Here is a 25924-nt window from a genome sequence, read left to right as displayed (position 1 = left end):
TTTTGTAATACAATAAGGAATCAAGTCTCAAAAAATTACCTAATCTATGATCTGACGTAGAGCAGCTGTCCATGAAGGTCTGGGCGACGACGGAGAAGCACGCGTCGACGATGTTCGACTTGTGAATGTCAAAGATGAAATTTGGATTCTTGATGAGGTTCACCCAGAACCTGAGAGGCAGCAGGTTGCTCTTCCAGGTGTGCACGACCTCGGGATCGGTGATCTGATGGTGGAGCGCTTGATCATCGAGAAAGTCGAACATGTACTTGATGGCTAGCGGCAGAGCCGATCCGCGATGCGCCGTACTGAATATGGTCTCGAAGAGATCGTCGACGAACTTTTGCAAGGTACCCTTGGTGGCCAACAGCCTCGTGAGGTAGATCTCGGAGACCATTTTGTTGCCACGCTCGCCCTCCTTCTGCGTGTCGTTGTCGTGGTGCTTGACCAAGTGCCAGACTTTGAGACCACCGTCGTGATCGTGATTCAGCGGCGAGGTGGCGCGAGACAGTGGTGGGCTAGCTGAACTGAACTTGCTGAGATTCAGGGTCTCGTATTTGTGAGATTTGTCGGTCTTTTCGGACAGAATCGAAAGGTTGTAGATAGAGGACTGTTTAGAGACCAAATTGAGAGACGCGCCCTCGGGTACGCGGTAGTGGTTCAGTGTGTTGCGCTTCTTCCACTCGCCCTCGGTCTTTGTGGTTGAGTCTTCGTCGTACAGGATGAGCCTTCCAGAGGCACCGGTTCTCCATTCTGTAAAATTAAAAAGCATATAGTAAAAAAATAAAAAAAAAAAAAAAAAGAAAAAGGTATTTGCTGTTTTTAAACGAAATTTTGACGAAACTCACCGAGATCTAGGTCATCCTTTCGCGGTCTCTGACTGTAAGGTGTAGATCGGTAGATGGTGTCAAGTGCTTTTTCTTTGACTTGAGAAATCGTATCACAGTCTAGCACTTTAACTGGAACGTTTTCGGTATTTGGATCAAGACCTCCAACAAAGACGGTTTGTTGGGAAATGGACACGTAGACAGTCTAAAAAGTTAAAACACAAGATTGAATTGAAGTAATAATGTATAATAGTTTTAAGTATAGTGAAAGATAATTTGTTCATTATTTAATCATACCATTCCCTTGAATTCGATCGACTGTCTGATTAGTTTTTCCTCTGATAACGAGTATCTAGCCTCCGAAGTAATGGCATCGACTGGTCCCTTGTCAACTTGTTGCTTCATGGCACGGAAGAGTAGGTACAAAGGTTCACCGGCGCATTCGCGCATAAACTTGTACAGCAGGAAAGTGAACCACGCGGTCAGCATTTTCTCGGCAACGCTCTCAGTTCTGAAATCAAACGAGCGTTTTACCTTTGCTTTTCCCTGAAATGATATATAGTTACGAATGAAATTGATGAAAAACCTTCGCAGCAGTAATTTGGGATGGCTCTTGCCCTCCATGCACTTCTCAATCAGATCGGCAAGCAAGGTCTTTAGAATATCCGTACAATACTCCATCTTGCTTTGCAACGTCACCATAATGAGACTCGCGACGTTGACCCTGTCCCTCATCGAAAAGTACCTATTGCTCTCCAATGTCCTTACAAATAGCAATAAGAAAGTCTTGTTCATGATCAGCTGGCCAAACAGTCTCAAGCCCTTTTCTTTGCGCATAAGCTCGGGTCTGTCCCACTGCAGTACGACGTGGTTGTCGTCCGACGGGAAGAGAATGTTCATGGCGTAGGTCCTGTAATCCAAGAATGGAATGCCACCACTGGTGAGGTCACCAGTCAAGTCCGTCATTTCGGTCTGAAGCTCGGCAAAGGCTTCCTTGCACTCGGCAGCTACGCGCAGCTCCAGTATGTCCATCTGTTCCTGCATGTTTTTGAGCACGCGGTTGCTCTCGGTGGACTTGCGCCGATAAGCTATGAGGAAGGCAATGAAGACGATCACGAGGATGATAATGGCCGTGATGATGCCGATGAGGGCCGGCTTGGAGAGCGGACTGTTGGGGCCAGCCGGAAGAGCGTAACTGAGCTGGCCGATTCTGTACTTGAGATTGCCACCTACGATGACGATGACCTCCGGCAAATCGGGCTTGGGATTGCCATTGGAGTCGAGGGCAGGCGGCTGAGTGGACGGTGGTCGACAGGTCAACTGCTGCCGAGAGAGCGAGGTGACGTTGCAATAACTGTCACCGATTTTTACTACGACGTCGGACTCTTGGCAGGCTCTGTCCAAGTGCTGGCCGTTAATGGTCAGGTAGTCGCTCTGAAAAGTAAAAAATCACACACTCATTGAAGCATCTTCAAATTCTAGCGTGTCAAGTATCAGTGTCCCAAAGAGACGAGGTCTCACCTTGTAGTACTTGACGAGCAGGTCCTCGTCGAAGACGTTGTAGACAGGATCGGGATAGAGCAGGAATGCCTGCAGGCCCTGCTTCGTGAGATTCTGCACCTGGGCGACGTTGTCCATTCTAAAGCCGTACTCGAGCTGCAAAGGCTTCTCGGCGTCGAGCACACCCTGCGGCACGTCGATCTCCGGTGATCTGCAGATCATGTTGGTGTGGCTGTGGATGGTGCAAGCCTGCGATATGAACTGCTTGCCCTCGTAGTAGACGTACATCTCGGGCTTCTCGATGTAGCCGAGGTTCCTGCCGGTGACGTTGATCTTTATGCCACCCGAGGGTATGCCCTTGGGTATCTTGAGCTGTCCACCGACGCCGCTCTCCACGCTCACTATCTCCGGGTCCTGGACGTACTCGTAGAAGCCGTTGTACTGGCGTATGGACTCGTCAAAGTGCATCTGGAGGGAACCCGTGCGGGGTCTGTCGCTCGCGCTCGTTATGCAGAGGACCTCGTCGTGCTCGGTGTTGTTGATGTCGCAGGGCAGCTTGTCGATGAAAGCCTGGATCCGGCTGCCGGCGTTCATGTAGTTGCCCTTGATGCGCAACCGAGTGCCACCGCTCATCGGACCGCTCTTTGGCGAGATGCTCGTTATACTGGGATCCACGAACTTGTAGGTTCTCTTCGATTGGCCTCGGAAGTCTTGGATCTTGACGATCACCGGACCCTCGCGTATCTGCACGCGGAAACCGGTCAACATTACATACATACAGCAGACATTTCACTACGGATAATAATGAACAAGCCATCGGTATACGCGTACCTTATTGTCACCTGGTCCATCCACCCGGCAGACTATCTGTTTGGTGCGTATGTAGAGCTCCTCGTACGGCTGGCAGGGCAACCCGACGACGGTCACGCCCTGGTAGATGTCGTTGAAGGTCTTGCCGAGATTGATGCCGGTTATGGTGATGTTGGTGTGGCCCTCCCAGGGTCCCATCATCGGCTCGAACCTCAAGATCTCGGGATTCGGGCAGGTCTGGTTGCGGTCGAGCCACGTGCCACTGCCCTTGTCGCACTGGTCCTTGACCTCGCAACTCTCCGACGTCATGCACCAGCCGCAGCCGTACTTCTCGGCCAGGGCCAGGCACATGCCGCAATTGTCGGCCATGTCGCGACACCTGCACCACAAAAACAATTCGGTTAATCGGGGCCTCCTGCTTTTGTTGGGCGCACGAAAGTATAGTACATGTGGCGCACGTACCGGTAAATGACGATGTGTATGTTGTCGGGATTGTCGAGGGGCTTGGAGCCGCCCCAGATGACGGCGAAGGGCACGGTGATGTTGGGCGCCCGCGACGTATACGAGAACTCGGTGCCGTCGCAGTATATGGTATCGGCGAGCAGGTTCGCGTTAACGCTCGTGACCCTGCCCTCGATGTTGAACTGGCACACGAAGCGAGTCTGCACGATGAATTGCTGAAACGTACGCGAACCGTCGGATCAACCATGTCTTGGTTAATGAAAAAAAAAAAAAAAGAAAAGAAAAGGCGATTGATCGACTTACCCCGATAATGTGGACCTTGACGCTTATTCTCTTGTTGATGCCCGACGAGACGAGGATCTCCTTGGAATCGGTTGCGTTGATCGTCGGACAAAAGGCGGGCCCACTCCTGTAGCTCGGGCCCATGCGCTGCAATGATTCACCGATACATTATCCGAGCTCGGGATGCTATAGCGTATGAGTAAGGAATAAACTTACGCTGACGCCGGTGACGAGTATGTGGTTGCGGCAGTTCTCGGCCGTGTCGTGGGTACACCTGTGCCCGTCGACGCACCAGTCGCACGGGAAATTCGAGGACACGCACTGGGTGCACGAGCTGTGGGTGCTACAGTCGAAGAAGGTAAAGTCCGTGGCCACGAGGTCAGGGCCGTTGGTCATGCGCACCGACAATTTGGCCGTAAAGTGGTGCTGGCCGGGCGGTATGGGCGGCAACAGATCCGTCCTCGGGGTCGTGCAATTCACGCCGTACGATTTCCGGGTGGCGTTGGTTATGAGGACCTTGTCGAGGGCCGAGAAGGCGCAGAGAAACTGGCCAGGCAGACTCGGCAGGTTCTCGATGGCGAGCTCCAAGGTACGGGCCGTCGTCTTCTGGAGCTTGTCGGGCGTGACGCTCGTGATGGTCGTGCAACGGCCGCTCTTGTACGATATCCAGTAGAGGGGGTCCTTGGCCGCGTCCTGGCAATCGCTGCGCAAACTGCACTTGTTCTCGAGGGAGCACCAGCCGCAGTACGGGTCCTTTGCGTTCAGGCACTCCCAGCAGGTCTTGTACACCAGGCACTCCTGGACCTTCACTTTCGATATCTTGCGCTCCGTCATCACGTAGAGGTGCATCTGGTGCTGGGTGTCGAAGAGCAAATCGGGATTCACCGGGGAATTGTCGTCGATCACCATGTCCCCGTACTCTTGGGCCTGAGTCGCCGACTCGACGACCAACTGTGCGCGCGGGACAAACAAAAAACACCGTATAATATCACACCGATGCGTAAATATTGAGTTATTTTACACGTGTACATGCAACAAACTTGTTTCAACCACCTAAATCCCTCGAGAGAGAAAGGGCCCGCTAGTATCATTTACCTCCGGAAATAGTCGGCCGAGGTGGGGGAGGAAAGACCTCCCGAGAGCGAAACAACAAAAAAAAGGTGGTATAAGGGTTAAAGGGGGAGTCCGATAATCGGCCGATAATCTGGGGGGGGGGAGGGAAACCCCGTCGCTGTGTATACGGAGGAGAGCTTTCGCGCTCTTATCGGGCCTCGTTAATCGAGCCGGCTAAGCGCGAAGCCTACCGTGTGCCTCTCTCTCTCTCTCTGTGTACTTATATAGGTGCACAGCCCCCCCCCCCCGTGTAGGCCTTTTGTCGTCGTATCAATTCGAGCGTTTGTTATGACGACTGTCTCCGTGTGCTTTCCTCGTGCTATATAGTGCCCCTCTCGGATCGAGAGAGAGAGAGAGAGAGAGGACGGGTATTTGTTGGGCTGCAGTCTAATTAGCGGACTGGTCGATCGGGAGATTTGTCTTTCTATATATACCGTACAGCCCTCGGATTGTCGAGCGGAGAAATTAGTACTGTATACGTGCATACGTATAAATTCCCTGGATCTCGTTACTAATTCGCGGTAGATCGGTGATGCGGGCCTTTTATATCATCGATACTACATTCGTGCGTATGACACACACACATTATTATTATAAATATACATAGAGTATGGCATGTACAGTTTCTGTCTACAATGAATAAAAACAAAAAAAAAGAAAAAAATGCAAGCCGAACGCAAGAAAAAAATCTTATTAGCCCTAGTACATATAACATAATATGTGCGTGTCACTTTGATAGCGAAAAGTTCAAACGCCCAGCTCGTGTTTTTCATATATCTATGCATTATCATTTTCTCTCGAAGCGCAATCCAATAACATGATGGCCCGTTTAATTCCACGAGCGCTTGAAAAATACAAAGGAAACAACATAAAACGAGACGAGGCGCCCGGCGAGCAAGGGATATTTTATATCATGCTCGGGTGATGTTTGATTGATGCGCATAATTTTCCCCGCTCGCGCAAATGAAAATGCACAGGATTTCGAAAGCTCCGGGCTGATTATATTATTATTATTATTATTGTTGTTGCTTTATTTTTCGTTCCTTCCTCCCTTCTTTTTCATCCAATTGAATTATACTGGCGCTGCACCACATAATATATACACATCAGCAAGAAAAGTCTTTTTTTTTTTTTTTATTCGTACAACAATGACAATATATTACATATATGTACAATGAAATTGTACAAAGGAGGCGCTCACATGTGTATACAGTGGCATTGAATTTGTATTGGCATTTGTATTTGTAGTGGTCCTTTGATCGCGCGTACGCACGTGTTGTCGATTTAATCCCCGCTGTACTACACGGAGCGGGGAAAAGCCTTGGCTTAATTAATACCATAGGCAGAGGAGGAGAGAGAGAGAGAGAGAGAGACACGCACAACGGTATATACAATTGGAAAAACCTTAACCCTGCCTACGGCATACGTATACATGTGTATATTGGTGTGGTGCAGTACCTTGCATATAAGCTGCAATGGGGGGACATAGCCTTTGAGATCGAGACATACAGATCATTGGTATATACATGTATGTATATATGTAACAGCAAAGTAACGGCAGACGCAGAGAAAGAAATAAAGGAATACGAGAGCTGAGACAAAGGGGAAGTCGAGTTGAAGCTGTTTTATACATATATATATGAGTAGAAAAGAAGCGCTGCAGGTATAGGTATATATGGTACTCGGGACGGGTGGAGGAGCACCAAAGACGTTTCAATTACGGACAACAGCTGCTGGTGGTGCGCGTGTGGCGTATTAAACGCGCAAAAATGAAAGCCGATCGGCAGGTTGGACGCATATATATATATATCTATATACACACACATGTACATAATATCATACACGCGGTACAGAGGAGACAATTAATCATCGTCAGAGCGGCGCGCCCCTGCACGGTCTTCTTCTTCTTCCATCCCTTTCTCTATACGGTATATCGTATATACTACGTGGTTGTGTGTACTCATTGTATCGATAGGAGATGAGTCCGGAAAAAGCGGAAAATCGAGACGAGTGCGTAGCTATACGGGCTCGAGGAAGGCACGAAAATCGGCGATTCTCACGCTATGTATGTATACCGATATTGCGCGCGTGGCAGAGAGCATATGGCGAAACCGGTACCGACGTGGTTTTTAATTGTCGGGCGCCGCTGCTCGCGATGCCTTTTTTGGACACACACGAGGTACGATCCCGTTTGATCGACGCTTTTCCACGTACAGTATACGCACGTCGCGGTGCTTTTTTTTTTTTCTCATCCCCGCACTTTTGCGCGTCCCTATATATATATATACACTTTATTCGCAGCGCGTGGGAGTTTTTTGTTTTTCTCAGCGCACGCTAGAGAGACATAATGTACGTGTCTCGCGTCGTGTACAGTAATTCTTTCGCCACGCCAATCTATATTGACGTGAAAAAAAAATAGATGCTTTTGCGAAATCAATTAGACGTCGATCGGACGGCGATTATGCGGCTTAATGATCGTAGCGAGAATTTTCTTTCTTTTTTTTTTTTTTTCCGGTCCCTCTACTTCTTCTTTTGCCGTCATCGCGAGATTCGAGAAACCGATTTATCGCCTATCCAGTTTCGAAATTCGACGGAGGTGTATACACGCGCGCTCACCCCCCCCCCCCGTAATCACATTTTTAATTAATTTAATTGAGACTATTTTCCGCGCGGACACGAAAAAGTTTACGCCGAATACAATCCATCGTACGCATGGTTTGACGCGAATCGGCTTCCAATATCCGTGTAACCGGCAAGTTGTACCGATGCCGTCAATATCCATATAAACTCGGAACACAGGGTAATTAGTCAAACTAGAGTCTCGACCGCGACGACGTTTCATAAACATTGTCGGAAGCAGCCCGCGGATTAGGTAATCGAGTCTCAAAAGGATTATGCATAGTGCGGAGACGGGAGGAGGAGGGGGGGGGGTGGATAGTCCACGGAACGGAGCTTTACGCTTTTGCGGGGAGTAAACGTATAAAACGTGTAGTAAAAGTTACACGTGTAATTGCCCGGGGGGAGGGGGGGTAGGTATAATTACGCGCAGCGAGGAATTAATTAAAAGGAATGCTTCTATATCGAGCGAGTGTACACGTAGGTAGGGGCAAAGGGGGGGATTTTCTACTTAACGAGATAGAGGTAATGAACGTAAAGTTGAATATTTTTTTGCCAATTAAAAGTTTGGTCGCGATATTCTTCGTCAAAAGGATTGAACGCACCCATCACGTGTATAGGATTCCCCATCTAACAGCTTTTCCTGGCAGAAGCACAATGAAATGTTTGACGCGCTTTGAATCGTGAGCACAGCTTTGATATATATATATATATATATACACTCGGGTGTTTGAATAATAAGCTATATTGATTTGTATAAATCAGAAAAAGCTTATTAATAAAAAAAAAAAAAAAAAAGGGTGTTTGAATAGAAAACTAGCCATTTGCATTAAACTCCACGAGGCAAAGATCTCGGAAAAGGCATAAGGTGGGCGGGTGTATGAATTATTAAAACAACATGGTTTCGCTGTTTGAAGGACACCAATCTCCTTTTAAAAGCTCCTCTTGAAAGGAATATATATATATATATATATATATATATATAGTCCCTCGACGAAAAAAACAAAAGAAGAAGCAACGAATCCCATTTATTCGCGATACGCTCTCTTTACGAAATAAGCATCCCCCCTCTCGACTAAAAAAAACAAGAAAAGTAATAAAGAAAGAATCCCCTGTTGACTGTGTATTCGAAGCTCTCGCTTATGCTTGTGTCGAGGGAGAAAATTCAAGAGAGAGCCACACCGAGTCCGAGGGAGATTTGATTGCTTTAAAAATTATGTTTACGCCAAGGGTGGGTGTGTGTACAGGCACAGGAGGCAGAGTAGAGCGAATCATCCCCTAAAAGAGGATGAGCAGGTATGTTATAGGCGGGCGTCTGCGTCGAGTGGCGTGCAATTAAATCGAGATAGAGGGAGAGGAGGAGTGTGTGCATTCGTTCCGAACTAGCTCGGGCGATGAAAAAGCGAGAAAGTATACCGAAGCCAGAGGCCGACCCCCCGCGGCTGCCACCGTCGTCGTCGCTGCAGATTCCTCTAATTAACTGAAATGAGTCCGGAAGCATAAATAAAGCGCGGGGCTGCTTGTATAAACTGTGCGTAGTCGCGTTTGAAGGGTTTTGCCCTGATGCTGCAGTATAGTAGGTGCACCCAGAAAAGGGAGCTCAAAAAGTTTCGGCTCGATGTGGATGGAAGAAAGGGAACGAGAATCGGGGGGAGCGGGGAAAACTTTTCGAGTCGCGGCGACGGCGAATGATGTCAAGGATTCAAATATTTTGCAAATGATGTGACGCCCTTTTCAATCCGAGATAAAAAGTGCACGAGTAGAGCGTCGCGTGACACAATTTTTCGCGCGCTGCGACACGAACATGTTTTTGTTTTTTTGTTTTTGTTTTTTTTTTTTTTTTTTTGCAGTTCTGATGATTTTTAGCAAAAACGAGGGAAATTGTTTGGCTCGTACTCTCTAAAAGCAAGGTGAGGAGGATAAAATGGCACTGAGTGGTTTTTTTTTGTTTTTTTTTTTGTTTTTTAATCCCGAATGAAGCAGGGCGACCGGAAGAGATGAAAGTCAAGCAGGGGTGAAAAGAAAGAAAAAAAAGGAAACAATAATTTCGATCGACAGAGGATCGAGTCGTCGGCAAAGGGAGAGCCCAATGGAGAGAAAAATAAGAGACGAATAAGGGGTATTGAGAGCTATACGTATATGTAGTTGGCGTGCACTTTTCTCTATAAAGGCCAATTAATTTCACCCCGTCGTTTCAGGGTAAAGGTAGGGAGGAGGTAGAGGGGGAGACCTTTTTTTACGAGCGTCTTAAGACTACTTTTCCGACAGCGGTGGTGTAGTATGGTATACTTATACATACAGCTCTGAAAGGGATGACCAAAGAAGAAAAGTGCAGAGCCAGGCGGAAGGGGATGAAAGAGCATTGACGGGGATTGAGAGAAATCCAGCGAGTTTGAGGGATTCGCAGGGGCGAGTGTACCCTCCTCTCTCTCTCTCTCGGGTGGCTAATTTGGATTAGTTTCCACTCGGAGCCGCTGCCGATCGATTTCCCGAGAGTGTTCGCAAGGACTTTGGGATTAACTTTTGCAAAATGCCAAGCACAATATAGGCGGATTTTATCCCCATCCCCCCTCCCCCTGTGACTTGTCCGTGTGGACCAAGAGAGCCATTAGCCGCGCACGCGGTATCTCGAACGGTCGTAAATCGGGGGCACCCCTGTAAGTGCTCGTATACGTACACACCCCGAGAAGGAGATGATAAATTATACAAATGCAAGCACTGCGGGCATAAACAATTACCTATACACACACGTATCTTCCTCGTAAAGCAAAACACACTTTTCCTCGTTTGTTAGGGAGGGGTATATAGGGTATATAATAATGTAAAAAGAAATCGCGAGTGCACCACTGTCCGAGCTGTCGATATTTCTTTCGCTCGGCCGCGGTACAAAGAGCATCAGAGGCGCGTCGTCGTTTGTCTCATTGACAGCGAGTCAAGACCAAAGGCGTTATAGTATATATGTGAATATACATATACCCACGCGAGAAGAGAAAGGGAGCCCTTGTTGCTGGCCGATCGCATGTATATAGGGACGGGGTCGGCTTTAGTGGATTTTTCAAAGCCCGCCAACTTTCTCACACGCGATGCGCAAAGGCTCTTATCGTTTAGCGCGTCGCCAGGAGGAGGACCGAGCGGATGTATCTTTTTAGAGATAATGAGGCGCTAAAGAGAAGCCGAGGTGAGACCGCGTTACTCTCACACACGCGCTCTCTCTCTCTCTCTGTGCTCTATACACTTGTTCTCGTTAAGTGTATATACTCATTACGAGCGCAACATGGCTCTAGATGCGCATGCATTGGATGGTGTTTCATTGTTGTAATGAATTGCGAGCGATGTAAATGTCGGGGAAAAAGTACTCAACGGAGTCAAACGATACAATCGATGATTTGCTTCCAAGGGTTTACTGTTTTATGGCCATTTAATGGCATCGCGAGTGGATATAACGCTAAATGTACGACTCACCGGATGATACGACAATTTACGGAGCAAAGTGCTATTATATAGTGAAACGCTTTCGACGTTTAATCGGGGAACAATAATATATTATTTTTAGTGGTCGCACAGGTGTGTGTCTGTATATGGTTTAATTTTCTGGGAGTGATAAATTTTTCGCGGCGAACACACGGGCGCGGTATTTTTAGATGAGCCGCGGGTCTCGCGTAATCCGTCGGAATTACTTCCTTTTTACTCGTGCCTTTTTCAACCAAGCTCTGTACGTGTGTTGCCATTAAGGGGACGACGATGTGTATATTTTTCTCTCTCTCCCCCCCCCCAGGGAGGGGTGGTTTTATTCGCGGTCCAAGCGGATAAAGTTAAATTAAGCCTCATTTCCAGAAGGCCGCGGCTCTCACTGGGTCAGGTGGACTTTTTTTTTTTTTTCATTCGACTTGGCGTTATTTCAATTTTGTTCCTCCCTCCTCCGCGACACCTTGAATTCACAATAATCCCCGTTATCGTGCTCCAGCTGCTGTACTCCATGGGCTTACGCGGGTAATATTTTAACAAAAATACGACGCGACACAGTGTCTTCCGTTGGCATATTATATACGGCGATAAGCTCGCGTACAAAGTCAAATTAGCATCGCTAAAGAAAGTTACGCGTTATACACATTTGTATACCAAAGAAGTTTTGTTTTTGTTAAAATATATACTGCAGGTTTCGCGTCCCAAAAAAAAAAAAAAAAAAAAAAAAACGCGTGGAAAATAAAAGGGAATAAATCACTCGCTCCTCCGTGTACAAGCGCAAAGTCAGTATATCCTCGTTGAGTATACACACGAAGGGAGTATGAAAAATTGAAAAGTATAAAATAATATTAATATCCCCTTTCCATCGTGGAGGAGGGATGTTGGGGGAGCTAAAAGCCACGGGCAATCCCATGGGGGGGTGGGGGGCAAAAGGTCGCAATCATTTAACGTCGGATAACCTCTTTCGTCCGGGCGCTAATCCCATAAAACCACCCTTACAAAAGAAGTACATTTCCTCCAAATCCATCGATCCCCGGGCACAGAGTGTGTATACACACACGCAATACCCGAGAACCACCCCCCCCCCCACCCCCTTGCACCGTGTGTACGGGCAAAGTTGAGGGCGTGCGCGCAAAAAAATCCGCAGACGAACGAACGCGGGGAAGGGGAGGTAAATCGCCGGGAAAATCCGCGGCCGTAAGGCGTTGTCGCTCCTATACGTGCCATCAAAGATCCTATCCCCCCTTTCCTCGAGTCCCCCCTTTATACGGACAGAGACGTTATATCCGCGTGCGTGCGCGCCTGGTGTACATGTGAGTGGGTTATACGCGCGGGGATAGATTGGCGCAATTGCTCGTAAAAACGTCGACAATGGGGGGGGGGGGGGAGGGGGGAAGGGCGGAAATGCGAGTTTAACTCGAGCAGCGCCCGAAACTCCCTCCGCGTGTCCATATAGGTATACCCTTGCGGTGTACGTGTGCTCTTGTAATGAAGACGTCAACGTAATTGACGAGATTTTAGTGTAGGTACGGTGGTTTTACACGCATATGTATGATACTCGGTGTGCGTGGAAGTGAAAAAATACAACGCGAGCCTCGGAAATTAACTTACATTCCAACTATTGAGCGGCTGTTGGCGTGCCCACGTGGACGTGATTTTAATTTAATTTTTATTTTTTTACATAAATCATGTACCCAAATGCTCGGAGATTATGGTAATTGCTGGCGTCCGGGGAAATAAAAAAACGCCAACGCGGTGAGCTCAAGAGTTAAAAACTCACCTAAATGTTGTTTAAGAGCAGGTACACTGTAATATACGTATGTACGTATATATACGAGGGAGGGGTCTGAAAATTTAAAAAACTCCTGGGAAGTTTGAAAAAATGTTCCATCGAATAAAATAATGGGCAGATGTATATAAGTACGGACGGCGTTGTGTGCGAGCTCGGAAACTTTAAAGCGCAAACTTTGTGGGCGCGCACCGTGTAAGGGCATGGGGGAGCTAATACAAAAACTTGGCTCCGCGAACTCCTTGACATTGACTTTGACGCTAAATTTACTTTGGGCCAACATTTTTACGGATCGACAAGGCGGCGCGCGCTCGAATTTTCCGGGATGGAAAAAAAAAAAAAAAAGAAAATTCCAAGAGTACCGCTCTTTATTACAGAAAAAAAAAAGGAAGGGTGACAGTGTCTCCGCGCGCATCTCCCGTCTCGTCTTCTCGCGCGTGTATTTTTTTGCCGACAAAAAGACTCAATTATAGTCCTTAAAAGGCTGTCGGTTCGAATGATCGAGTCGCGGGGCGTCTCTCTCGCGCCTAATTGCAGTGAACAGCCTCTCTCTTAGCAATGCGTGTGTACACGGAGGCCCGTCCTGTCCCAGCTAACTCGCGCGTCTCGCGCATGTACATAATGTACAGTCTCTCTGTGACGGTGATTCTTTACATCTCAATGCTCGGATGGCCCGTTGCACATCACTATATTTATACACTGGTCCGTGGATATATCGCGTTCGACTTTTTGCCACTTTCACGGGTTGTAAAAAAGTGTATGTTTTTTTTTTTTCAAGCATCAGCGTACGCGCGAGTTTACGTAAGCTGTTTGCTGAGTCGTGTTGACGTCGAGCACTCGCAATTTGGGAAGCCCGGCTGTATATGGCCCTTTCGCTCGGTGCGTGGGAGTTTGTCGCGAGTGTATGTCCACACACGGCACCGGTCACGGGAACTCGAGTGGAATAATATTTGGAGATTCCTTGATGTTTTTGGGTACATGATAAAAAAAAAAAAAAAAAAAAGAGAGAAAGACAAGTTTTGACTTTGAGTAATTTTACTTTTGCTTACGTTGAATATATGATAGATGAATATCGTCATTAAAGTATGTATTGCAGGAAATTTTAATTTTACGGGTATAAGACCTGTACTTTTTAATTGCATGATGTTACAGACGAGTAGATTACATTTGGGTCATTTCGACCTTACTTCGAGTTAAATTTAATGTCGGAATCACTACATCACCAATACAATGCATAAAGCATCGATTATTATTGACGAGGGAGAAAACAAAAGCGCTTAAAAACACGTATATATGCACCGATGAATCAACGCTCGATACTCTATTACACATAAGTTGAAATAACTACACACGCGTCGATAAAATCGCACCGCAAGCACGCAGATTTGCATATTTTATATACATCCCATTACTTATCGTAAAACGGCTGCAGTGCAAACAAGGAGGCATCGCCTTGAACGCCAATAGAGCGCGCGCATGTATACGTATAATAAACACACATATGTATCTTTGAAAAAAAAAGCGATCGTCGAATTTTCGCGTTGGATAAAGACTGCGTTGTAGTACAGGTATATATTATAAGTTGTTGCACGTGTGTGCATTCATACGGTACGAATCGCGCATACGTATATATAAATATACGCGAGTGCGTTTTAAGAGTAAATTAGCGGTGTATACATAATGTACCAGCGCTCGCGATCGCGAAAGAAGGACACACAACGTGTTTGATGGTCGCGTATAAATGTTGCCCTGAATTTTATAGAGTCCTGTGTGCACTGTCATAGTAAGTATAGATGATGGTATATGGCATACAATATTACAGGCGAGACAATCGAAGTCGACGGGGTAGAAAGAGCCCGTAGTGCAACTCGTGCGTTGGAAGCGCTAAAAAGCGCGGAGAAGAAAAACGTTGCACATCGCGTGACATTTTTGTCAAAAAGTCGGGTGTACATGTGTACTGTTACCTTGGAAGGGGGGAGGGGGGGAGATTTTCTCCCTTGGCATTTCAGCCGCGGCTGACCCGAGGAAGTGTAAAACAGCTCGGCTCTTTGAAACGTCTTTTTTTTTGCCACCTTCTTTTATTCTCGCGCGCGCACGTGTACACCCTCGTCTTCGTTCCTTTACCTCGGAAAAGTTTTTCCGACCTCCACGCCCATTTGTATCATACGTGTGCACGAGCTCGTCTTACGCGTCTACACACATATACGTGTACCCTTTTTTACCGTCTGCAGCAGCACCCACCACGACGAGGCGACCAAGTTTTCAATTTTTCTTCGTCGACTGATTCTGTTCTGTTTTTTCATTTTTACTTGCACTTCGTGCCCTTTTACTCTCATCTCTAACGATGCGTCACAAGAATATAATCACACCAAATACTCCTGTCGCGCGTTTACCCCCTCCTTGTTAGATACAAAACCCAAGATTAATTCGATTTCGAGCAACAGTTTATGCAGAGTGTGCCGTTCACTCTGCAGTGGTTGTGTACACCGCAGCGGCCTTTACATTCGGGATTTTCCAGTTTAGCCGACACATAATCGGTAACCCTTTATGCGATTTGCCACGACGCGCTCTTGCGAACAATTATTACTAAAATCATCCATCATCATTGTTCCAGTGGGCAAACGAGATTGGTGTTGTAAAACGATAGCATTTGCCAATAGAAATTATCATTATTATTGTTTTAGCTGTACGTAAGGAGGAAAAAAAAAAAAAATGCCCAACAGTAGGTAAAAGGGGCATGTCTCGGAAAAATGAAAAACGAGAGCGCACCAGGTGAATCGCCGGAACACGTACATCCTCGCTCCCGGCGCGGGATTTATCGGAAAGCCGGGCAGGTAGATCGGGATTAAAGCGAGGCCTCGGCGAGCACGCTCCTCCGTGAAAGGGCGGAAAAGGGAGGAAATGCCGTGTGCACCGGCAGCGGGGAAATAAAAGGGGATATGTGTATGTCTATATACACGGCCAGGGCGTGGCGGTGATTACTGCGGTCGAACGATTTTCTGGTCGAAATAGAAAAGACGAATGGAGGCGAGAGAGAGGGAAACGCGGGCCCGACCTTTTTCGCCCGAAAATTAAAAAATATTTGCCCTTTTGAAGGGGAGGGGTGGAAAAAAAATCAAAAAGCACACGTCCAAACGTGGAAATTGGATTCTTTTTTCTTTTTATTCCTGCGAAACGAGACTTTGGTTTGGAGTTTTAATACCAACTGCAGCGAATGGACGAAGCAAAAATTTTCGGAATACCGAAATAACGCGTCTCTCGCCCCTTTGACTTTTCCATGTAGGAAAGCCAGTGCACAGGGTTTGACGGGAGTATTGCACGGTAGAGCTTTTGCTATTGTAATGCATATAGATTTTGAAAAACAAAAGAAAAACGTATCGATGGAATGCAACGTGCAAATACCATCCCAACTATTTTCACGAAAACTGTGTCTCTCTACGTAACTCAATCAGCCGTGTGGTGCACGCAAGACCATCCAGCATCCGAATAAAGCTATATACATATACACTGCAAAACTGACGGTACACAGGCTAGAGCTAAATAAAGAAGAGCCTCAAAAAATTTTTATTTTCCAGCCCAGACGTCGTCTCGATGTAAAATTCATATGGATAAACACGTAGTAGGGCTCGCGATAATTTCGCCTCGCTCTCGAAACCCGAGGAATTCCCCGGAGGCACCCGGACATCCGTGGATTCTTTCCCTCCGGGTGACCCTTTTTCTCGCGGGATTTTCAATTTTCAGACTCTGCAGCGCGCGGACGAGGAATTTGACGCTCGGTGGAGATTTTTTTTTCTCGGGAGAATTTTTCCACGCGGAGCTACGTGACGCTCGGGCCCGGCCGCGCGGAAGAAAATTCACGCGCGGCCGAGCGAAAAGGGGACAGGCGCCGCTGTCCGTCCGCAGCACGTATACTCCGTAGCGTTTTAATGGTAATTTCGAGTCTTTTTTTTTTTTTTTTTCCCGACCGAACGTACGTCATTCGGCTTCATGGATGTCGAGAAATTTTCGAAATTTCACCTGCTGAGAAGTACATGTACATCTCTGCGCTGGCGTTTTTACTTTCATCGGAAAAGAGAAGCAAGCACCTTTGAAAAGACGAAATGACAACCCAACTTGTAAGTATTATTATTGTTTTCGGAGTATACTCATTACCTTTTCTACGCAAGTCTATCGAAACGTTAAACACACGCAGGTAATAAGCGCAGAAACGGAGAAAAGAGCACTCGACCGAGGATGAAAAAAAAAAAAAAAACCAAATCGCTTTGCGCTCATCGACGGCCTTTTTCTTCTTCGTCCATAGGTACATAAGATGCGTATAATTGCGTTGCGCGGAAAACGAGTAAATAACGACTCATCCCGAGATTATATTGCTCGCGTGTACACACATAGGTATACTGACTGTTTTAGCAACCCATACAGCTCTCGGAAGAGCGAAGATTGAAAAGAAAATAAGGGATAGGGGAATAAGGCAGGACGACTGGTGCTGTATACACGCTGGCGCAAACACACACAGGATATTGCCTCTAATACCGACTTTCCCTTGTTATGGTGTTTTTCCCTTTTTTTTTTTTTTTATTTGTACTTTGCTGTAGCCGCTTCGTGGTTATTGTAAAGAGCGAAAACGATGTTAATTAAAGAATTTTCCCTCATTATTTCGGAGGAGGGACGAGACGTCCATTAGAAGCAACCGATAGTTATTTTTTTATTCTTTTATTTCACTTTATCTGCACGTGAATTGTTATCGAATCATTCGTTGGGAAATCAACGACGCGCAATCGCGTAAAATTTTTTTTTTCGTCTCTTTCGCGCATTTACATCGACCCATTTTTGCATCATCCAAATGAAAACGGAATTCGTCATCGATCGTACCTATATTATAAACAACTGCTTCACGCAACGACGATCAACGCGTGTCGTCCAAACACAAAAGCGCACGTCTCGTTGGATTTAATAATTTTGCAACTTAATCCAAAGTTCCCGCAACGTGCGTCGTGCACAATCGAAAGCGATTAGTGGAATATATGCCTCCCCTGTACCCGTACAAAAAAAAAAAAAACAAAGAAAAAAACACCTATCTGTGCCCCTCGTCAAATTTAATTGTCGAATATATATAAATATACGTGTGTAGATATACACGCGAGCGAGGGACTGCAATGAAAGCGAAGTGGTCGAAATCGACGAGGCCGATAATGCTTGCAGCTCTCAGGCAAGAAGAGAAGGCATAATACGACTCACCAAGGGATATCATGAGAGAGAGCGGAGCCGATGACAATGCGACTCCTCCCCCCCTTTCTCGTTTGCACACTGGTTATTGCCAGAGATCAGCGATTCTCATTACCAACAGGAGGAGGGGGAGGCTGCCCCTTGGAGCTACCGATCCATCTGCACCTGGTATATGTGTTATGTTCGAGCTTCTCTGGTTCTATACAGGCAGTGATTCCAAGTGCAGTATGGATTTACGTGTGAGAATATGGGTATGTGTGTGTGTGTGGGTAACACGTATTAAATCAGCAAACTACATGTACAGGCTGCCGGTGATCCAAGGATATGGTTAAAGGCGTGTACAGTATATACAGGCGAGGGGCGCTTGTCGCTCGTTTTGCCGTCCCCAGGGCGATGTAGCGTTATCAGCCGGGGCTACCCGCTTTATAACTACCGCCGACGAACTACACTGCACTACATATATGTATATACCTATATGCAGTAGCTTCTGAACCGAACGCGTGTCGATGGCTTGTTTATGTAGTACGTGCGGGGCTCCTTGGACAACGCCACCGTAAGCCCCTACGTACACATTATACAAAGAGGAGATTCTTAAATCGATGCATGTGCAATTATATTGTTCTCGTATATACTTTGGTATGGATGCACTGGGAGGGCGGGGTATCGTAAGGTATCGTTTAAAGTTGCATTTCCCACGTTGTTTTGTTGCGTGTAGTATTAATAGTTCAAGCTCACTGGGCTCAGTGCTTATTTACTTCACTGTGTAACGTTGCAAGCGCATCCCGTGGATTCAATGTATATATAGGTTATTGTGTGTATACAGGGGTCTACGTTGTTGTATAATTCGTCGATTTAGTTGGAAACGCTGACCTACTTTTCGATTCAGTGGGTGTTTTTTTACGTACAGATAAGGTATATAATATGTACTCGAGTAACATGAACTGTCTTACTTTCCGGCCAATATTGTTGACAGTTAGTACTATAATCAATGTGATTTTACCGGGAATCCGCGACCTTTGCTTAGGTAACTATGGTGTCGGTGGAGTCGATGGGTCTTCTTACCTGTAACAGAAAATAACAAAAATTCCATTAGTCACGAGTACAATTAAAAATTATAGGTGATGTTTTTTAAAACTTATATTTAATCATGTCCTCGTTTGACGCTGTAAAATTATCATTACCAAAAAAATGTGTCAAAAATCTCATTTAAGAATATTCCTGTCGTTTGACATATTTATAACGTTGTGGAAACAAAAAGAGAGACCCTAAGCGGGGAGCAGAGTTGATTTTTTTTTTTTTTTTTTTTTTCCAACAAAAGCTACCGCCCACAACACTCGATACAAACTACACACAGGCGGGCACGAATGAAAAGCGACGAAGCTACGAGTACTACTACAACCCCGATTCGAGCTCTGACGTTCATCACTCGCTGTACAACCGCGAGCCAGGTGAATCCTCCCTCTCGTGTATAGGTATACTAGGTATAGCCTCGGTGTCCTTAATTACTTCTTTCACTCCTTCGCGCTCTCTCTATCTCTCTTGGCCCTCTGTGGGTTATTCCGTCGAGTGTAGCCTCCCATTTATACCCAAACGCGGCAAGGTAAGAGCCAAGAGTGGTGCGTGTGCTCGTACTTATACGTATGTATATATGTATATATCCTACAGGCGGGAGGGACGGGCAAGTGTATGCGCAAGGGTATCTATTACCGTTTCCGGATGCATTTAACCAGGTGGATACCTGTAACTACACGCCCGGCGCATACACGTGTACATACACTTTATAATATATAATATACACACACAACAGAGCGGCAAAAGGAGTTCTCCCTCGCAAATGCACACGTGCACGTGCACTTATGTGTGCGCACGCGAGCAATTTTCGCGGTAAACGCAGCGCGTACATGTACACAGGGTAACCTGAATATTATACCTGCACTCCGCGGCTCGCGAGGGTGCTGGCGCTGCAGCGATAATTCGCCCCGTTAAATGCGCGCCGCGGTTTAATAAGTGCGAATGAGTGCCTCTATACCTTATTGTTCTTTTTTTTTTTTTTTTTTCTTTTTTTCTTTCCTTCATTGTTCGTACCTTTTTGCTCGTCTACGTGCGGAAGTGTACATATAAGTACTGCGGACGTTCGCGCGAAATGGAAGGATGTGTGCCAGGGGGATTATGCGGGTGACGAGTATAAGAGGGACTTTAGCTCTTTAGTTCGCCCCGAGTGCCATTCACTATGTCTACGTGTGTTATATACGTATATATACATATGTGTGTTCCCTTTGTTCTTTTTTGACAAATGTACGCAGTTTTTGTGAATTGAAAGTTACGCGGGGGTGTACTCGCGATTGGAGCTTTTTTTCTTTCGCCGACTCAGCTCATTGCTTCTGGATTCACGTTGACGACCGATAAGATGTTTATTCGTCCATTGTTGTATCTTTTTTTTTTTTTTTTTTTTTTTTTAAATCAAATATACACATGCATGGTATCTGAACACTGCTCAATTAGCAAATTTTGCCGAGTTGCATTTTTTTTTTTTCCAGAACGATCGCGAACTGATAATTCGAGCAAACAATCATAACATCCCCAATGCGCATTATGAATAATGAAAATAAGAACACGCGGGGTTAAGTTTCACGGAACTGTCCATCGCGCGCCCTCGTGCACCGCATTAAATTTAACACAAGTTATATACGTATACGCGCACGAATGTATGTTAAATCGCGCAATTGCGTGCCGCGCGCGCGTGAAAAACGCTCACACGACCCGTGTTACCTGCATAAAGTAAGTAATATTATGTAGGTACACACCTTTTGAAGTGGCACCTGTTGTCTTTGCCCAACAAACGGAATTTCAAATATTGGTTTTTAGAACACGAAAACGCCAAAGGGGAGAGAGTGAGGAAGAGGGGGGGGGGTAATTTTCCACGACTCCGCGTGTACAAGGTACACATGTGCATACATCCACGGACGGGAAATAACAGCGTTGTCCGCGTGTGCATAATACATATACACGTACAATATGGGTAAATTCATTTCCGAGCTCACGAAATGGCTCGTATAATAATAATATATAGGTGTACGTGTCGTACCTCATCCTGATTATTCGTGTACGGAGCAAGTAAAGCGCCCCATTTCGTGTTACATGTGTCTATATTATATCGCGTTTACCAATCGTTACCCGGTCACACGTGTATACGTTTATACCGCGGGCTCGTTCAAATGTCAACCTGCGCCTTTACACACACCATTTTCTCCTCCATCAGCCATGAATAAGCCCTTCTCGCGACTTACAGCCCTTGCGCCGGTGTGTCATGAAAAATTCGCGCTTTACGCGTGAAATTATAACGTCGCGACGCGTGATAAGATACGCTGGGATATCGAAAGCGCTTTCAGCGAGGAAAGAAGAAAAAAAAACTTACAGGGTGTCGTGTGGCGCCGTGCATTGGAAGGGTTGGGGGGTTAACGCGAGGCCAATAAATTTCCTCAACACACAACACCCTCGTATATACTTGTGTGGCCATAATGAACACAACATAATATATAGAGACACGAGAGCCCCCGTAAGTTTTCAAGCTCACTATAATAATAATATAGGTATACATATGTATGTATGTATATACCGGCGTGCAACTTCACCCGCACGTTTTCGCGCTATCTTTCTGTCACCTCTACTTAACTTCTGTCCCCTTTCCGCGTTATTCAACAACTCAACTCCGTGCACTCCCCAGCGGGTAGCGCGTGGTTTTTTTTTTTTTTCCTTTTACCCTTTCTTCTGTCGCGAGAGGGGAAAAGGAGCTCCTAAAATTTTTTCGTCCCGCACCCGATCCTCTAATCTTACCCGCGCTAGAGATATCGTATTTTAATGCGTTCGCGGCTACCCTCTCCCTACCTCCCTCTCCCCTTTCTCTGGTTTCTTCGGGTATACTTGCTGGTGCTCCTGGCGCTGGCAGGACAGGTTTATTAGGGCGCCGTATTTGCGCGCCGGCTTTATCGTATACGGGCATACGTACTTGTACGCCTGTACGGCGTGTATATTTATATATAGGGGATTTTTAGGAGGAAAAGTGAAGCGATATAGTTACGCGTACGCGCACACAATGCGCACATGCGGTGTAGGCTGCCCCGTTGAGTTTTGTCCGAGACAGATAAGTACAAATATACGTATATTTATTTTTTTTACACCAGGTACATACGGATGTATATACATATACATATATACATGTATTCAGGTTTGGTGGGTAGGCAATGTTTAATCTCTCTGCGATAAAAGTTCTCGCGCACGTGGGGGATCGGTATGGAAGAATGGGAGCATTAGAGCTGTTTTTGGACTACACACACACAGCCTACGAGAGTACATTGTACCAGCCTACAATGAGAAACTGTTGTATATTATACTTACTGCACGTACAAGCGGCTAACTGCTAATATATACGTTTAAAAGCCCGCCCAAGGAATATGTCAAGGACCCTCTGATTTAACATTTAACCGCGGGTACAACAACCCACTATTATTATATTGTATTCCAATGGTCATCATCCCCAACTTCTCTTTCTCCTTCCTTATATACATAGTCCCTGTCTTGTATGTCTTGTACTTGAACGAGGAATAAAATAGTTCGTTTGTAGTGTAAAAAGCGCCCCTGGGCTTGTATAATTCATCTTAAAACGTATGGATTTATCTCGAGATTAAATCTTTTTTTTTTTTCCCCCTCAAAAACAGCTATCGATACGCCAACGAGGAGCCACGATCACATATGCCTATACAGCTACACGTTACATCCTCGGCAGGCTCATCATCGGAAGTGATGTGTCAGGCAAAGGAGCGCCCGTGCAGTTGTCCCTTTTTCTTTTTAAACTTATTAAAGGCAATAGAAATAAATTCGCAATCAAGCGGCTGAAACGCAACACCGTATGGCTGTAACACATACCATATACTCCCCCGTGACCCTCAAGTGCACGTGTATGGGTGGATAGATAGGTACACGCTCGAAAGAGCCAAGTAAGCACGGAGTGGAACGAAAAAAAAAAAAAAAAAAAAGGTGGTGCGTGTATATAATATAATATATAGTTGGTGCGCACCACAAGGAGGGACACGTGAATTAACATTACGTTGCACGCGTGCGGCAGCTATTCACTCTACCGTGTAATATATTAGATCGCCGCTCCCGCACCCTCTGTCTGTATTCTGTATATATACCCTTGCACCAAAATGTATACCTGTACCTATACCCAACAACACCTCGCTCTTCCACCCTGTGTGCGCATGCATAAGTATACCTACGTATACGCACGTGCGTCCTCGCGGAATTTCCAAGGATTATATCCGTGTATACGCGCTCTCCTCGCCACTTCCTTCCACACGCGTGCCCCTCGTATATAATTATATATATATATATATGTACAACATAACGTGTAAAAGCACACAAGCGTGCTTGGCGTATGCATAGCTCTCCGTTTATATATTGGGTTTAGTTTAGCGCAGCTGCTGCTTTATATACACATATATTATACGCATGTAGTGTATAATATATATTGCACAGCGTGTGTAGTTTCTGTCCTCGGCTCTCCTGGTTGTCCCTTCCTGCGGCCGCGTGTGCAGTTTCCGGGATTTCTGGCTCCGACTCTGTATGGCCAGCTGTGCATATTTACGTGTAACGGTGTCCTCTAGCTGCTTCCTTCCAATGGACCTCCCGTTGGTCTCTTCGGCCGTTTAATTATTGTGCTTTGTGCGTATAAAAGGTCTCTCATCACTTGCACCCATATCGCCTGGGTCGTCCTGTAGGTACATTTGTCGGGGAGAAAAGTGCCGCGTAAGCTTTTCAACCCCATGATTACTGGAATGCATTTTGATCGTTCGATGGAAAAAAAAAAAAACCACTTGGTTTTCTTGTACATGGAAAAGGTAATACTTTCCCGAGTTTAATCAACAAATGGATGAATGCGTGCTTAACACCTGCACTGGTATATCAGGTGAGAGTAGATCAGGAGTCGGTACGCAACCCTCCACACATACCCTACTTCCTCCAATTGAAACGTACAATTTTTTTTTGACGGTGGAAATTTCCTTCCACTTCTTTACCTGCACTTGTGAACCACAGCGTCAAATTCTACAATGTAACATGTAGGAGTGTTCCGTGCATGGCTGTGTACAGCTATAAAATCAAAATCGGTTCACGGTGACTTGCCCGTTGTATCATGTAAGTATAGGCGGTCACACGCAAATGAAGAGTTCATTGATCCGCGACAAGAAGCGCAGTGCATAATTATATGCAGAAAGTTTATGCAAAAAAGGAGAAGAAAAGAAACGAGGTTGCACGCGCGCTCGCGCTTTTTTTTTTTACCAGAGACCATTTGTGTGTATTTTAATAACATACGTATACGGAGAGAGAGAGAGAGATAACGTATACGGTAACCGGCCGGCGACGATGTAGGTCGAACGTGACGCGAAATGAATACGTCGTTTCGCTCCTTCCCTCATCCAAATGTACGCGCATCCACGTAATATACGAACGCGAGTACACCCGTAGAAAAGCACACTCGCGCCATCGAGTCCTTGGCAACTTGTATCACTAGTACGGATACATAAATATATCGGTACAGCCCATTTTTACACACACATTTTATTTTTTCATTCTTCTTTTGTTACCGTTTATTTATACTCGTACTTACTATTCCCCGCGTTTACGCAACTGTCTCTCTCTCGCTTTCTCTGTATGCCGTGCACACATAAACACGTATAAAATTGCAGCCTGCAGAGATCCAAGCGGCTTTTTACAAAAGACAGAGGTAAAAAATATACACAGGTAAGCATTATCCGGAAAGGAGAGTAAAAGCTGCGTTTTGTTAGCGTACGGATCCACGAGCCGCTAGTTTTACGAGTGTATATTTATATCCTGTACATGAGGTTGTGTAGGTACGACTACTTTCGAAACGACTCTCGAGCTTCTTTTTTCCTCCCTCCCTCCCACGACTAGTTTGCGAGCACTACACGTGCGCTTATGGTCAAAGTCGTCGTCGATCGTTGGAAAAATAACTTGGGGAAAAAAAAAAAAAAAAGGTCGCGTTACGTACGAACCGTTGTATCGATCGCTCTGTAAGTATACCTTCAACGGATGGAGAGAGGCTGCGAGACACCTTTGAGAAATTGCGTACCACACGCTCGTTCAAGTACTTATACAAGCATCGTCCGCTTGAATATCTTACTTTCGACCCTCCCCCGCTGTACTGTTGTGCGTATTGCTCCCCCGAGGGGAGGGGGGCAAATAAATTTAACGGAATGGCCGCGTTGAGACTCGTTTTCAGCGATTTTCTTTGTTGCGTGGGTATTATATTGTACGGCCAAAGAGAGGGAGACAGCCAACAGAGGCACTTTTGCAATGGCGGGGAAGAAAATATCGTAATTAACCGAGCTTAATTGTGGAATATAAATACATTCCACGGGCTTGTTTTTTTTTTTTTTTTTTTTTTTTTTTTTCTGCTGTTCGAGACGGGATTAAGCTCATTTCGAGTTAATTTAAAGTAAATACTTGCCAGTACATTGGTAAAGGTATATATAGACGGTGGTCTGTACTTATTGTTGTATTGTTCGCGCGAATATGTTACGTATATACCTATACGTCGAGAAAACACGAAAGTTTGGAAAAAATCTCTACTCTTGTTTACAGCTAAACGCTCCACGGGGTGTACTCTATATATACGCACACCTTTTGATATTCCGAGTCTCGTAAAAAAGAGATTATTTACATAATGTGCTCGGGTAATCTCTTTTTCCCTCTACATCTCTCTCTTGGGCACGTCGAGCGATACAGAGTCTCCGCGTGAGGATATTAAAACTCTTATTGGACC

General features: G+C 45.8%; 1 protein-coding gene across 1 annotated transcript in view; it reads right to left on the bottom strand.

Moving 5' to 3' along the window:
* PlexA (plexin A) overlaps positions 1-25924 on the bottom strand; it is a 200817-nt gene that overhangs the window by 4311 nt on the left and 170582 nt on the right. Inside the window, exons 5-13 of the mRNA XM_089591491.1 lie at positions 4095-4829; positions 3900-4025; positions 3597-3811; positions 3156-3513; positions 2346-3068; positions 1411-2258; positions 1122-1335; positions 846-1029; positions 40-750 (exon numbers count right to left, since the gene is read on the bottom strand). Of these exons, the coding sequence (XP_089447617.1) occupies positions 40-750; positions 846-1029; positions 1122-1335; positions 1411-2258; positions 2346-3068; positions 3156-3513; positions 3597-3811; positions 3900-4025; positions 4095-4829 (4114 nt within the window). The remainder of the gene's footprint in view (positions 1-39; positions 751-845; positions 1030-1121; positions 1336-1410; positions 2259-2345; positions 3069-3155; positions 3514-3596; positions 3812-3899; positions 4026-4094; positions 4830-25924) is intronic.

This window comes from Copidosoma floridanum, unplaced genomic scaffold (assembly GCF_036245765.1).
Source record: "Copidosoma floridanum isolate Cflo_tuat_1 unplaced genomic scaffold, Cflo_Japanese_pri ptg000001l, whole genome shotgun sequence".
Classification (NCBI taxonomy): Eukaryota; Metazoa; Arthropoda; class Insecta; order Hymenoptera; family Encyrtidae; genus Copidosoma; species Copidosoma floridanum.
This window is presented reverse-complemented; position numbering and strand designations above follow the sequence as displayed.